Source organism: Psammomys obesus, unplaced genomic scaffold (genome assembly GCF_907164565.1).
Source record: "Psammomys obesus unplaced genomic scaffold, mPsaObe1.curated_primary_1811, whole genome shotgun sequence".
NCBI lineage: Eukaryota > Metazoa > Chordata > Mammalia > Rodentia > Muridae > Psammomys > Psammomys obesus.
Genome location: NW_026587556.1, coordinates 3,575,320 through 3,592,348, shown reverse-complemented (window position 1 = coordinate 3,592,348; position 17,029 = coordinate 3,575,320). Strand labels below are relative to the sequence as shown.

General features: G+C 37.1%; 1 protein-coding gene across 1 annotated transcript in view; it reads right to left on the bottom strand.

Moving 5' to 3' along the window:
- The window catches only part of Lyst (lysosomal trafficking regulator), a 166,680-nt gene that overhangs the window by 68,435 nt on the left and 81,216 nt on the right, over positions 1–17,029 (bottom strand). Inside the window, exons 19-23 of the mRNA XM_055603918.1 lie at positions 10,271–10,420; positions 9,286–9,423; positions 4,727–4,925; positions 3,625–3,756; positions 345–960 (exon numbers count right to left, since the gene is read on the bottom strand). Coding sequence (XP_055459893.1) covers positions 345–960; positions 3,625–3,756; positions 4,727–4,925; positions 9,286–9,423; positions 10,271–10,420 — 1,235 coding nt within the window. The remainder of the gene's footprint in view (positions 1–344; positions 961–3,624; positions 3,757–4,726; positions 4,926–9,285; positions 9,424–10,270; positions 10,421–17,029) is intronic.

Here is a 17,029-nt window from a genome sequence, read left to right as displayed (position 1 = left end):
TAGGAAAACAGTCAGGGTCCTCAGCTGCTCTTGCTGCATTTCAAATGTCCCACAGTGAACATTTCATTATCACAGACTGTTTCATCACTCAGGATCCCAGACAGTATCTAGGAATGCCAATCTGATGACTATTCCAGACTTAAGATTTTTCTATCTAATAAACGACAAGAGATATTTTTCTTACAGACTTACTTGGCTTTTGGGTGAGTATAGTAATCAGTATTATCTAACAAAGAAATAAACAAGAAGGCATCTCTCTGCTTGGTATTAATGTAATATGATCAGAAGTGGCATAATAAAGACATTTCTAGTGCAGGGATTCTGAGGGAAGAAAACAGGACTACCTGTGAGCACTTGCAGTTCTGTTGTAGTTTGCCTCATAAGCAGGAGAAAACGCACTGGTTTCCCAATCATCAGCATTCCTATCAACAAGACTCGGCCATCTGCTAGCAGCTGCAGATCCATTCTGAGAGGGAAAGGCAAGCCCAAGGCTGGCAATAGTGCTGTGGCTTCGCTGGAATGAGGCCAGTCCCTTGAGGTTATCAGGTCGACGTGGATAGGACTCATCTCCAGGACTGTCATCACCTGATCTGGGTTCAGTTCCCAAGTCTTTGTGATCTACTCTGGCCATGGGAAACCCCAGTGTTCCTCTGGAGATCCCATTGGCAGAGGCCTGGGCTACAAAAAGTGCCTCCATTTCACAAACAGTTTTTGCAGACTCACAGCTACTGATGAGTGCTTCCTCTTTGCTTGTTTTCAGTGTGTAGGGACTCCCTAATGGATTCCGCTTCTCTGGGTGGGCAAATGCAACATTTTGTAACTTGTCAATACTATCGCCCAAACTTCCAGCCAGTTTTTGTGCTTGCATTAGCGGTGAGTAAGTAGGAAATGCTGGTAGACTTCTAGATCGAACCATTTGAGCAACCATCCGCTGTGGAATAATATTGGAAGAACTGGTTCCTAGTAAGTATAGACAGAAAAATAGTACTTAAAAATCTATTAAATAGAATCAATTCTCTTCTATAATGTAAGTCACATGCATGGCAACAGCCCACTTGCCTCGCATCATTCAAGAATCCATAAAGGGTAATTTTCGTAGCTAAAAAATGCTTAAAATTCATATATGGCAAGACTATTTCTCTTTTAACTATATTTTACTAGACTTTCAAAAACATGCATTTCCTGTTTCCTTAATAAAATACAATATTGGTGGCATGGCTTGAAGTCATTAGGATTAATGACTGCAGTAAAATTACGTGAATTTGAGTGAAATTTAATTTAATTTAATAGTCATAAGGTACAGCATGACAAAGTGAAAGAGCTCAGGCTTTGCAATAAGACATGACTAATTCAAATAAAAGTTCTGTTAGTTCAGTGACCATAAGTAAATCATTTAATTACTATGTAAGTGGTAGTTCCTGAAAATGTATGATGACAGTTCAGAATATTTACTCTGTATGGTATTTTTAAGGATGAAGAGAGGTCATATGTGTGATGCACCTCATATAGTGCCTGGACCATAGCAGGTGCTTAAGAAAAGGTGGGACTTGCCATTACTCGAAAAATGGCCCTCAGACTGTTCTCTTCTTTACCCTCTATTTCTGCACTTAGTTACTAATGAAAAATAATCATCTCTCTTCTTCATGGCTCTTCAATGTAACAGTTCTAACACTATGTTCAGGAGACTAGAAAAAATCCCTTATGAGCACAGAATATAAGCGCAAATTACCCAAACTTTGGGTATGAACCAGCAACAACAGAGCAGCAGCACCAGTGCAAAAGTTAAGAATTCATATTCTCAGGCTCTACCCTACACTTGCTCTTCCAGTATACAGAAGAGGAGTACACAGGAACCTGTGTTTGAGTGAGATTATCAGGTACTTTTATGCATGTTCAAGTTTTATAAGTAGGATAGAGTAAATAGCTCCTGAACAAACTATTTTAGAGGCAAAGTTTTGTGCTGATAAAACAAATACAGAACTTGGAACTCTCCTAGTAATTTTTGTATTTTGGCTTGCAGGCTAAACTTGCCAAAAGATTGTTCAAATAATTCAGAAAAAATGGAGTATGACTATATTTTAAAATGTTTCAGAATTATACATTAAAAAAAAAACATTTCCTACAAAACACTAGACTAAGCTAATTAAAACACAGCCTTAAAATATTATAATAAATGACCACAAAATGAACTAGAGAATAACTGAAATGCTCTGAAAAATAAACACAAATTGCAAACTAACACCCATACATCTTGTCCTGCTTTTTCGTAGCTCTGCTTTGCTTCCAAGACTCAATAGTTCTTTAGAGTAGAACATGAGGCTGTCCTGACAATAAAAGCTATATCAAGCATGAAGAGGACAGTTGTTGAGAAAGGAAAACAAGTAGGGCCAGTTCATTTCCAGGAAATCTACAAATACTGTGTTTTCTGTGAAAACAGGGATAAAGTAGGCTCTTAATAATAAAGTGAATAAACTGTAATTTATATAAAAAAAGAGTAACTAGGAATATAGGAAATTACTATGAGCTTAAAGACTTAAGTACTCATTCTACTGAGAGAGAAAAGAGAATTAATTCTATGCACACAAGCAATGATGGGGCAAGCATTTAAAGCTTGGTCCAGTGTTTGGCAATGAAGCTGTCTGCCTGGGAACCACAGTTTGTTTTTCAGGTCAACAGCCTCATGCTAAGATACTGAAGATAGTATTAAGGAAACAGATGTGGTTTATGGCTAATGGGAACTAGGCTGAACTAATACTGTAGAAGCACGGGGAACTGGGGCAGAGTCACAGAAGCTGGAGACAGGATCCAGCTTCTAACAGGATCTGTTAGAGTGGATCAGAGGAATGACTGTTTCCTTCTTCTAGGCACCTGAACTTCCCAAAGGATCTTCTTTCTAGATGGAGGGCTAAAGCTCCTAAAAATTCTATTCAAAAGACCCAGAAAAAAAAATAAAGGTACAACTGCATCTAAAATTATTTAGAGTGATGCAGGCAACTGAAAACCAATCTCCAACAGAACAGGGCAAAGCGCCAGGGTTCTAGAAGTGCTTGGACGCTTTCATAACCAGGTCATATTGAAGAAAGATAACAGAGGGGACAATGAGCCTAACAAGTGAGCTGTCTGAAATGATGGGCTTAGCAAAGGAAAGAACAAGACAACCAATGTTTTTGAATATAATTGAAAAGTAGAGCAGAAGCTTAATGAAGTACAAACGACTGGTAAAGTAAAAGATAGTGCAATAGAGAGACAACATGAGCCTCATCTACTTTGGGAGCCTCCAGAGCATCTGAACTTGTTAGACTGAGTATAAATACTGACACCAGTGGTTGTAAAAATAGATTTTATATTTAATTTCATTTTGACTAAATCTCACCCCAACCCTTGCAACAACTTTTCAGGTCCCTTCTTCCACATTCCAATCTCACTCCCATGTCCTCTGTGTGTGTGTACGTGTACATAAAACATACTAAGTCCAATTAGTTTTGATGGATAAAAATGCATTCCTTAAATTTAGTTTGGCTGGATAGTATTATATTATACTGCTACAACATGCACAATTTAATTGTCTATGAATATTCATAACTGAAATAAGATGAGCTGCTTTTTACTCGTTGCTATTATTACCTTCAGGAGGTGATGCAGTAAAGGCAGATGGGCTTATTACCAGAAGTCCAGGGCTGGGAAAGGATTGCCCTCCACTGCTGGAATGCCGCAGGTACATGATTGACTGCACTTTCTCCTGAAAGATCTTACCATCTGGAATTCAAAATGGTTTTGAGACAGCAAAAATTTAAAATAGGATAAGACAAAAATGACCTTTAAAAGCAAATCATTAAATATGAATTTTGACAAAAAAATGTTCAAAGAGAAACAAATAAGGCCTGCTTTCTACTGTCATATGCAGTATTTAAGGATTCCCAGTACAATTTCTCACTTTGGGTTTTGAGGCTGTTGACTACAGCCCCCATTAATTTCCACTTTCTTTGAACTCTACTATTTTAACAATTATTTCTGAGGTTTCACCTTTTACTGTTCTCCTTTCATGTGTAATTATGGTCTCTCCAAACAGACTGTTTATCTGTTTATTCCTTGAATAAGAACTTTGTCATATGCCTATATATTAGATGTTTTATTTTAACGTATGTGTATATATTGTGTGCCTGCCTGCATAAGTCTGTTTATTCCTTGAATAAGGACTTTGTCATATGCCTATATATTAGATGTTTTATTTTAACATATGTGTATATATGTGTGCCTGGTGCCTGCACAAGTCAGGAGGAAGTATCAGGTTCCCTGAAGCTACAGTTACAGGCAGGAGTAGGTGCTGAAAGCTGAATTGAAGTCCTCTCAAAGACCAGCAAGTGCTCTTAGCCACTGAGCCACCTCTGCAGCCTGTGCCCCATATTTTTATGAATCCTCTTTGTGTATGATATGAATCCTAAGCAATACTTTCAGTTTAATCATCCTTTTTTGCTTCATACTTAGGAATATTCCACCCGGACTCTTCAAATGCACTATCAACACAACTGCAAAATCTTTCTGATTTCATTGACACCTTCCATTTATTCTCTAGATTCATCCTGAAACCTACTGCCTTCTATCCCTGATATACAACTAGGGCCATTTCCAACACAGAGAGACCATTCAATGAATGTCAAACAAATACGGGTTAGCAGGAAACAGATAAGGGTAGAAACGGTTAAGATTTAACAATGACCACACCCACCTATGTGCAAAGAGAAGTAGAAATTTGTGGGGTTGTGACAAACATAGGTATTAGTAGGAGGGTGTACTGCTAACAGGAAATTGAAGATAATTGTCAATAACTCCAAGTCTGGAGGAGATCCAAGGACTTCTGCAATGATTTTCACAAATGATCTACAAACTTCTCGGGGCATGGATGTAAGTTGCCCCTCTCTGTGTTCCTGAAAAAAATAAAAGTCAAACTCTTTTTAGAGTTAAAGAACTGTCAGCTAATATTTTTAATAATTTTTCATTTAAACAAGATAGTCTTTAAAATATTATTATTTTGCTGCTATTATTATTATTATTATTATTATTATTAGTGTTGTGGATACACATGTAGAGATCAGAAGACAACTTTGTGGAGTTGGTTTTTTCCTTCTTCCTTTATGTAGATTCTGGGGATCAGGTTCAGGTCATCAGAGCTATATGGCAAGCACCCCACCTGCCAAGTCATCTCACTGATATTCTTTTTAAGATAGAATTCTGTTGGTTTACTACGCTAGTCTGACCATATTTACCATTAAATCAAGGTACTACTTCTCAGCTCAAGTAATCTTGTCATTAAAAGCGATGGCAATTTAGTTCTATGCCTCTTAATTTAGTTTACCGAGCCAAGTTGCTCTTGAGTATAGACTCAAAACCCAAAGTGTCTAAAAGTACAGCGGCTCCACATGTACATTATCATATCCATGCTGTCTCTATGTGGATAATGCTAATGCTATATAAAATCATTTTAAGAATTCAATGACACAAACTCTTAGAACAATGCTCCAGACACTAAGCCCTATTCAGGGTAATCACCTTGTAATTCAAAATGCTGGAGACGGGAAGGGCTTTAGATTTCAGGTTTTTGATTTGGAGGATATCTGTACAGGCTTTATAGATTAGTATCTATATCCCCCAAATAAGAAATGTTCCAAACTGAAGGATTTTTTTGAGTCCATACAGCCATAAAAATCTTAGTTCTTGTAATACTAGCATCACTGTTAGTACTGTGATTCCACTACAGTACTAGAAGGACTTCTTGCAACAGAGCAAACAAGTTACAGTAACATACTGTGTAAGAAAGAACTTTGTAAGTCCTTTCTTACAGTGGTTTCTACAGTGATCTTATCTTTCACGTCTAGAATATGAGCTTAAAGAGCTTGAACCATACAAAGAAACAAATAATTGTACAACTATAATACAAACTTAGGTCCCTAGCCTCTTTGTCCTGTATTATCAACTGCCTGAATTAAAGAACTTGGTAGGATGTCATGCACTACTAAAAATAGAGGCTGACATAACTTGCTTAGGCCCTTCAAATCCTCTCCTCAGAGGCTAGTAATTAACCTCCTCATAAGGGCACAAAATATAAAACTGCCTTATCTTCTGTCTCCCTCTGTCCAAACATAATACATACTTCTCCCTCCACTCCATTTACTATTATGTACTTCTGGATCAGAGTACTTAAAAGGGACTTGTTAACTCTGAGACAATTTAGTCATCCAGCTAGCCAGATTTAAGAACAAAATTTGCTACAGACGCTCAACTTTCAGACCAAAAGGAGAAATTACACCTCCTCACTCCCAACTTAAGAGTCCACTTCTGCTATAGTCATGTCTTTTTTTCTGTTTAGTTTTTTAGTTTTTTTCTTCACAATTTATTCATTATACATCTTGATTGAAGCCCCCTCCCTCAACTCCCCCAGTCCCATCCTCCATCCCTCTTTCTCCTATCCCCTTTCCGTAGTACACTGAAAGGGGGCGTTCTCCACTATTGCCATCTGCCCATAGCTTGTTAAGTCCCATTTGTGGATCCTCTTCCTCCGTGGCCTGGCAAGGCTGCATCACCAGGGGTGAGTGATCAGAGAGCAGTCAACTGAGTTCATGACAGAGGCAGCCCCTCCTCCCCACACTCAGAGATCCACATGGAGACTAAGCTGCCAATTGGCCACATCTGAGCAGGGGGTCTAGGTCCTCCCCATGCATGGTCCTTGGTTGGTACATCAGTCTCTGCAGAAGTCCCTGAGCTCAGATCTTTTAGTTTTGTTGGTCTCCTTGTGGGGCTCCTGTCCCCTTCATGTAGCTCTATTCCCACCCCTTTCTTCCTCCCTAAGACTCCCTGTGCTCTGCCCAAAGTTTGGCCCTGAGTCTCAGCATCTGCTTCTATACCCTGTTGGGTGAATCCTTTCAGAGGACCCTCTATAGTAGGCTCCCATCCTGTTTCCTCTTTTCCACCTCTTCTGGTGTCTATCCAGTTTGCCATTCTTAGTAAGATTTACACATCCTCCCTAGGGTCCTCCTTAGTGTTTAGCTTCTTTAGGTCTGTAGATGGCCATCCTATACCATATGGCTAATATCCACTTATTAGTGAGTGTATACCATGCCTGTCTTTTTGTTTCTGGGTTATCTCACTCAGGATCGTCTGTCTTTCTTTTAACCCATGCCTCTTTTTCTTTCCTAGCTCTCCTACTTACACCATTAGTGAGTTTTTTCCATCCAATAGCTTTTTGTGCTTTCTTTTTCTAAGCACATACTTTGCCCCTTGCTCAACCCTGCTTTTACACTCCTGGCTTTCCAGGTTCCTCTCTTTCCTTACTCCTTCTATATCTCCTATTTCCTGTTTTACCCTTAGCGAATGGAGATTTCCCAAGGCAGAAAAACCTCAGCCTTCAATTATATCTTAGCCAGGCTGCTTACCTAGGAGTGTTACCCTGTCCCCATAGGTTCACAGCCACCACCACTGAGTGCCCTAACTGAAAGCCCAGATGTAAGCTGTATAAAATATAAAACTTGGTCACTTTTTTGATGCTATCATTCTTTCAGTCTCACTGTTTTTAATATTTTCATATATATATATTTATGTGTGAATATTTTAATATATATGTATATTATGTGTGTACAACAATAAAACATATAATATATATTGACTCCAGACAACTCTACTGAAACAGAACTAGCCTTAGTAGTGATATCTTTTCAATCTCCTTCATAATTGTTTCCTACTTTATACTCTCATTTTATCAACTTAGTTGAGGATTTGTGCTATACTCAGCAACTAAGGAAATTGCCTTACATCCATTGTGTTGCAAATTCATTACTCTTTCCAAAATTCTACAGACACCTAGATATTGTAAATGCAAAGACCAAGTTCATTTCTTTACATACTTTACACAAGATTCATGTTTAATAAAATGTGCTAAGTGGGGTTTCTGAAAGAAGGATGAAAAAGAATTGTGGAAGTGTAAATATATTGAAAAGGCTAACATCACATGGTCATATAAACTTACTGCAATTTGGCAACAAATTTCAAAATGAATACAAACAGATTTAGAAAAAAACAAGCACAAATGATACATAAAATATTCAGCAATCTAAGAAATCAAAACCTTATTTTTGTAAAGACAATAATCTGATGTATCACAGGCCAATAAGGGTACATATGATGCTTTTTAAAATAAGTATTCATTTAGCATCTATGTGTGTCTGATAAAGTGGTCACAGTATGATCAACAGCAGCAGCAACAAAAACCCCATATTCTGCCTTCAGAAGATTTACAAAAGGAAATAAACTATAACACAATCAGTAACATAAAATCATATCACATGTGTACCGTGGGAATAAACATATAAAACAGAAGGAGTCAATTGAGATAGTAAAAGTAGGGTAGGCTTCTCTCCAGAAGCAAGTTTAAGGAGATACAAAATTGTAAAGACTAGAAGCCCAAGGGAGAAGCAGATGTGGGCCAAAAGAAAAGAACAGGATCAACAATATCCAAGGCAAAAGGAGAATCATGTGCCAGAGGAAGGGGGAGCCTCTCATTTGTGGCTAGAAGGGAAAAGAGTACCAGGGGTTAGTTGCTTAAGAGACTGGCATGTCATTAGATCACACAGACCCTCTTGGGGAGTGTTGTCATAGTATTTGGATTTTTAGCCTAACTATACTATGAAAGTGTCAAGCTATAGAAGCAAAGGCACTAGCTTCTATAGTAAAGTCCCATAGAACATTTGGACTTACTGCATTTAACAAGACCAACAGATGTTTCAAACACTAAAAACAAAAACAAAACCTTGGGAAATAGTCCAATATACCAACCAAGCAGGGCAGATAACAGCACAGACATAGAATGTAAGTTAGTGCCACTTTTTAACATATTTCAGATATAGTTCCACACTGATAACTAACACATAAAATAAACCTATAATAAGTGTTATTTGTTAAAAAGCATACATATGTATACGTTATTATTTAAAGACTATATAATGAGTTAGGGATTACTAACTGTTGATGTTCAGGAAACCACAAAATTATATTCCAATGCAAAGAAACATGCAGAAATTTAGTAGTTGTTCTTTTGTTATTTGAGTTAGAGAAGATGACAGTGTAAAGATCAGGAGGCAAGAGCCGAAAGAAAACAGGCTTGTAAAATAGGTAAGACAAAAGCTGGACTAAAATTCCCCCTGACAGATCTGTGAAATCCTGATGTGCACAGCAGTAGGTTATTAAATAGAAGCAACTGCAGAAGACATCTCCGCGGAGAAGCTACATGAAAAGTACCTGTAAAACCTGACAAGTCAGTAGGAAGTGATGAACTACGTGGGCGTTCAGCAACTGCTTAATATTAAACTGCTGCTGCTGGTGCTCTGCCCGGATGAGGACTTCCAGAGCTGCTAGCAGGGTCTCCCACACACCTTGCTGAGAAAATAAACATGCACCAATTAGCACACAGTTATGAAAACAAGCTGTGTTAAGAGCTACTTCACACTGTGCATATTCTATGCCAAAGATTAAATTTGTTGGGTTGGGGAAAGCAAGTCTTAAAATCCAGCTCATCATTACCTCAGACAGTTCAAAACTTCCCACAGGGAACACACCCCCAGATTTACATTTATAATTAACATGATGCTGAAGCAGCAAAATCATCCTCTCCTCCAGAATGATTAGTGATTTTTTTAAAAAAAACATATATTTGTATTGATTTTTTAAAATAATTTCATAATACATTCAATGTATTTTGATCATATTCATACTCCTTCCCCTAACTCCTTCTAGACGCACCTCACCCCCTCCCAACATCATGTCCTTTAAAAATGTTTATTTAGATGACTATGTTTAAACGTCCTTTGAACACTTAAGAGGTCCAGGACATCTTAGCAAACACCCACACTGCAATATTCCTTAAACTCAGAAGGGCAAAATATCATGGATGAGTCCTGAGGATATTATATTAATCTAATCATAAAGAAGCAAGCACTGCATGATTCTATTTATATGAGATACTTAAAGTAGTTACCATCTCAGACTCCAAAATACCATGGTGGTTGAAGGACTAGGGGGAGAGGAAGAGAGGTTTGATAGGGATAGAGTTTTCATTTTTATAGTATGAAAAAACTATGGAGTTAAATACTGGTGGTGGCTGTATGACATTTGAATGCGAGTAATGCTTCTGAACAGCATGCTCAAAATGAGCAGGATAAGCAAATTAAGTGCTATCTGTACTTTATCACAATACACAGATGAAATAAAAGTACATATTACATGCCTCTGCCTTATTCCATATCTTCCAGTCGAGCAACAATTCCTGCAACAGTTTAACATCTTGGATTATAGCATGAGACTCAACATCCAACACGAACTCTCCACGCTCATTGATGTAGATAACTTCTTCACCACAGCAACCTTCAAGAAGGGTCTATAGAAAATTAGCATTAGTGTAAAATGCAGTAATAAATGATTAATCAAATCTATGGTGTCATCAAATTTGAAGGAAAACTACTAATGAATTAAACATTTCTCTAAGTACCTGTGTTATAAAACAATTCAACTTAGTAGCAAATCAAAAAATTTCAAACATTTATAATTATTTCGTTTCAAACACAGCATAAAAATATCTACCAATCATCTTTATTCCTAATTTTTGCAGTGCTAGGGATAGAAGTCAGGGTTTGTACATTATAGACAAGCACTCTATTGCTGAGAAAATCTCAAGCTCTTGATTTATCCTTGTTGCTCTGAATTCAAGTGCCAGTGTTTACTAATGTGTGACTTTGTACCAGCTCTTTATCTCGCTATGCTTATGTTGCTACACCTATGGCATGGGAAGATATGGAAAAAACATAAGCTACTACATTTCTAGCTAGAAAGAATGTTAATTTGCTTAGTTTAGACTGCTTAATCCTCCCAATAGCCTCATGATTGTGATACTCTTTTTATACGGCACTATGGAAGCTGAGGCTCATGTAGGTGAATTTAGTCCTTGGGTTTTAAGGATTTTTAAATTTTCTGTTTAATGTGGTTTCTGTGTGGAAGTATATACATGAGTGCACTTGCTTTAGAGACCACAAGAGGATATGCCTATTCCATAGAAGGGAAATTCATGCCTGTACTACAAATCTGTTTAAAAGTCCATGACTCAGGATGTTATAAGACATAAGGGAAACATACTATTGTTTTGATAAATGTCATGTTTTTAAACTGTCATCTAACTGCTTATATTTATACTCATAGACCTGAGTTGCTTTCAGTCTTGATCAAAGAAGATTGTTTTTGCAGTGCTTAATGCAGAGACTTATAATTAGCCAAAATGACAAGAACAAGTGAATATGAATGTTCAGCCCTGAATAGAGTATTTATATCCACCTCCCTGATCCCAAGACTCAGAAAACATCAAAGAAGATGGGGAGGAAAAAATATAAGACCTGTTAGAATTACACCCAACTTCTCAACGGAGAGTCTAAAAGCCAAAAGAGCCTGGATAGATGTGTTGCAGAGTCTAAGAGACCTCAGATGTCAGCCTAGAATATACCCAGCAAAACTTTCATAAATGGAGAAAATAAGATATTCCATGATAAAGTCAACTTTAAATACCTATCTACAAATCAAGCCCTACGAAAGTTGACAGAAGAAAAACTCCAACCTAAGGAGGTAAGCTATACACATGAAAACCCAAGAAGTCATTTCACACCAGCAAAACCAAAAGGGATGTGCATGCACCCACCACCACCACCAATAACAACAACAAAATAACAGAAATCAACAATTACTGGTGATTGATATCTCCCAACATTAACACTCTCAATTCCCCAATCAGGAGACACAGATTAAACAGAATTCACCCTTCTGCTGTATATAAGAAACACACCTCAACATTAAGGATAGCCATTACCTCAGTGTAAGGGGCTGGAGAAAATACATTCCAAATAAATGGACCTAAGAAGTGAGCTGGTGTAACAAAAGACTTAAAATCAAAATTAATCAGAAAAGATAGGAAAGGATACTACATACTTGGGGAATCTTAGGAAAGAAGGAGGAGATAGTAAGACTTGGAGAGGACAGGAATTCTACAAGGATAACAACAGAACCAAAATATCTGGGCTCAGGGGTCTTTTCTGAGACTGATACTCCAACCAAGGTCCATTCATGGATATAACCTAGAACCCCTGCTTAGATGTAGCCCATGGCAGCTCAGTATCCAAGTTGGTTCGCTATTAAGGGGAACAGGGACTATCTCTGACACGAACTCAGTGGCAAGCTCCCCTGATGGGGGAGCAGCCTTGCCAGGCCACTGAGGAGGACAATGAAGCAGTTCTGATGAGACCTGATAAGCTAGGGTCAGATGGAAGGGAAAGAGATCCTCCCCCATCCGTGGACTTGGAGAGGGGAATAGGAGGATATGAGAGAGGGAGGGTGGGTTTGGGAGGCTACAGCTGGGATACAAAGTGAATAAACTATAATTAACATAAAAATTAAAATTTAATTAACAAAAAAGAAAAATCCACCAAAAATATTTCAATTTTTATGTCAATTTTTTATTAATACATTTTTAAATTCTTTATTAATTACACTTTATTCACTTTGTATCCCCCCTGTGGTGCCCTCCCTCCTCCGTCCCATGCCCTAACATCTCTCCCCCAATCACAAGGGCACCAAGTTTGTAAAGGAAACTACACTACAGTTTAAGTCACACATTGACCCTCACCGACAGTGGGAGACTTCAATACTCCACTCTCACTAAGAGACAAATCATCTAGACAAAAACTAAACAGAGACATCCTGGAGCTAACAGATGTTATAAACCAAATGAACCTAAGAGATATTTACAACCACCCCCCCCAAATGCAAAAGAATATACCATCTTCTCGGCACCTCACAGAACTTTTTGCAAAACTGGTTATATACTCAAACACAAAGCAAGTCTCAACAGATATAAGAAAATTGAAATAACTCCCTGCATCATATCAGACCACCACAAATTAAAGCTGGGTATCAACAACAGAAACAACAGAAAACTTATAAACTCATGGAAACTAAACAATGCTCTACTGCATGAAAGAGAGAGATAGAGGGAAAGAAAGAGAGTAAGAAAGAAAAAGAGAAAGAAAGAAGGAAAGGGAAAGAAAGAAAGAACTTAACGACTTTCTAGAAGTCAAAGAAACACAGCATACCCAAACTTATGGGACCCAATGAAAGTGATGCTAGGAGTTAAGTTCATAGCACTAAGTGCCTACATAAAAAATTGGAAAGATCTAATTCTAGCAACTTAACAGCACACCTGACAGCTCTAGAACAAAAATAAGTAATCACATCCATAAGAAGTAGACAGCAAGATATTATCAAACTGAGGGCTGAAATCAATAAACTAGAAATGAAGAGAATACAAAGAATCTTTGAGAAAATAAACAAGATAGACAAACCCTTATCCAAACTAACTAAAAGTCAAATTATCAAAATAAGAAATGAAAAGTGGGACATAATAGTAGACACTGAGGAAATCCAGAGAATCATAAAGATATAGTTTAAATGTCCTACACTCTACTGGATTTGAAAAATCTAAGAAAATGGGTAATTTTCTCAATAGGTAGCACAGGTAAACAATTTAAATATACCTATAACCCCTACAGAAATAAAGCAGTCATTAAAAGTCTCCCAACCAAACCAAACCACACCAAGACAAAACAAAAAAACAAAAACAAAACAAAAAAAACAACAAAAAACAAAAGACACAGTTACTCTGATACCCAAACCACATCAAGACTCCAGAAACATAGTTACAGAACATTTTCCCTTCTGAACACAGATGCAAAAGCATACAATCAAATAATTGGAAAACAAGTCCAAGAACACATAAAAAAAAAATCATCTACCATGATGAAGTAGGCTTCATCCCAGCAATGCAGGGATGGTTCAATATACAAAAATCAGTAAATATATTTTACCATATAAACAAACTGAAAGAAAAAAACCCACATGATCAATCTCATAAGATGTAGAAAATCCAACACCTTTCATTATAAAAGTCCTGGAGAGATCAGGAACACAAAAGACCTAAACATATTAAAGGAAGTTTACATCAAGCCTATCTATAGCCAACATCAAATTAAATGGAGAGAAATTCAAAGTAATTCCAATGAAATAAGAAAGAAGACAGGTTGTCCACTCTCTCCATATGTATTCACTACAATACCTGAAGTTCTAGCTAGAGCAATAAGACAACTGAAGGAGATCAAAAGGATACAAATTTGGAAAGAAAAAAGTGTTTGCAGATGATATGATAGTATACATAGTGATCCTGACAACTCCACCAGGAAACTCCTACAGCTAATAACCATTTTCAGCAAAGCAGGCAGATATAAGATTAACTAAAATAATAATAATAATAATAATAATAATAATAATAATAATAATAATAATAAATCATTAGCCCTCCTACATATAAATAACAAATGGACTGAGAAGGAAATTATGGAAACAACACCTTTCACAATAGCTTCAAATAATATAAAATATCTTGGGGTAACTCTAACCAAGCAACTAAAAGACTCGTATGATTAAAAACTTGGGGTCTTTGAAGAAAGAAATTGAAGAAGATATCAGAAGATGGAAAGATCTCCCATGCTCGTGGATAGGTGGGATTAACATGGTAAAAGTGGCTAGCCTGCCAAAAGCAACCTACAAATTCAATGCAAATCTCCATCAAAATATCAACAGTTCTTTACAGATCTTGAAAAGACAATTCTCAATTTCATATGGAAAAACAAAAAAACTCAAGATAGCTAAAATAATCTGAACAAGAACTACTAGAGGTTCTACCATTCCCAATTTCAAGTTGTACTACAGAACTATAGTAATAAAAACCTTATGGTATTGTCATAAAAACAGGAACACTGATCAATGGAATTGAACAAGACCCAGATATAAATTTACACACATATGGACACCTATTTTTTTTTTAATAAAGAACCCAGAAATACACAGTGGAAAAAAAGCATCTTCAACAAACAGTGTTAGTCAAACTGGATGTCTGCATGTAGAAGAATGCAAATAGATACATATTTATTACCCTGCACAAAACTCAAGTCCAAGTGGACCAAAAACCTCAACATAAAACCAGATACAGTGAACCTGATAGAAAAGAAAGAGAGGAATAGCCTTGAACACATTAGTACAGAAAACTACTTTCTGGATAGAACACAAATAGTACAGGCACTAAGCTCAACAATTAATAAATGGGATCTCGTGAAACTGAAAAGCTTATGTAAAGCAGAATATACAGTCATTTGGACCAAGCAGCAGTCTACAGAAAGAGAAGATTTTTACCAACTCCATATCCCATAAAGAATTAGTATAGAAAATATTTAAGGAACTCAAGAACCTAGATATCAAAAAAATAAACAATTCAGTTAAAAAATGGGAAACAGATCTAAACAAAGACTTTTTTTTTTGAGACAGAGTTTCTATGTGTAGCTTTGACTATCCTGGACTTGCTTTGTAGAAAAGGCTAGCCTTGAACTCACTAGGCTAGCCTAGTGATCTGCCTGCCTCTGCCTTCCTGAGAGCTGGGATTAAATGCATGAGGCACCATGCCCAACAACAAAGAATTCTTGATAGAGAAATCTCAATGTCTGAGATACACTTTATATAAATGTTCAATATCCTTAGCCATCAGGAAAATGGAAATCAAAACTATTTTGAGATTCCACCTATACTTGTCAGATGACTAAGATCAATAACACAAATGACGGCTCATGCTGCTGATGATGTGGAGCAAGAAGAGCATTCCTTCACTGCTGTTAGGTGTACAAACTTTACAGCCACTATGGAAATCAATATGGCAGTTACTCAGAAAGTTGGAAATCCATTTATCTCAAGACCCAGCCTTATCACTGATGGGCATATACCCAAAAGATGCTCCATTCTACCACAAAGGCACTTGCTCAACTATGTTCATTATAGCTTTTTTAATAGACCAGAAACTTAAAGACAACCTAGATGTCCATCAACAGAAGAATGGATAAAGAAATTGTGATACATTTACATAGTGGAGTATTATTCAGCTGTTAAAAAAAATGACATTTTTTTCCCTGAAATTTGCAGGGAAATGGGTAGAATTAGAAAACATCCTGAGTGAGCTAAACCAAACCAAAACAAATACATATGTTATGTTTTCACTTATAAGGGATATTAGCCATTAAGTAAATGATAATCAAGTTATAATCCACAGACTCAGAGATGTTAGTTAAAGAGGAAGGATCTAGCGGAGTGCAGGAATCTTAAGAAGAGAAAGTGGAAAGAGTTTGAGCTAGAGGGTATGAAGGACACCAGGAGAATAGGGCCCGCAGATCAGTCAAGCAAAGTGCACACGAGCTCACAGAAACTCAAGCAGTAAGCACAGGACCAACATGGATCTATAGGTCCTCTGCTTATATATAATAGCTATTAGTTTAGTATTTTTATGGGACTCCTGATTGAGAATGAGTGGGTCTCTGACTCTTGTCTAGTATTTTTATGGGACTCTTCCTGTTGGGCTCCCACGTGGAACTTCAATATGATAGTTTTTGCTTCATCTTATTATATTTTATTTTATCATGTTTGGTTATTATCTCTTAGAAGCCTGTTGTTTTTTCTTATGAAAGACAGAGAGGGAGTGGATCCAGAGTGAAGAGTAGGAGGAAGGGAAACTATAATCAGAAAATATTGTATGAGAAAAGGATCTATTTCTAATTTCAAAAATGTCAAAAAGACCCATCAGAATGGCCAAGATGAAAAACTCAAGGGAAAACACATGCTGGAGAGGTTGTGGAGAAAGGGGAACCCTTCTCCACTGCTGGTGGGAATGTAAACTGGTACAACCACTCTGGAAACCAATCTGGCGCTTTCTCAGACAACTAGGAATAGCACTTCCTCAAGATCCAGCCATACCACTCCTAGGCATATACCCAAAAGAGGCTCAAGTACACAAAAAGGACATTTGCTCAACCATGTTTGTAGCAGCTTTATTTGTAATAGCCAGAAGCTGGAAACA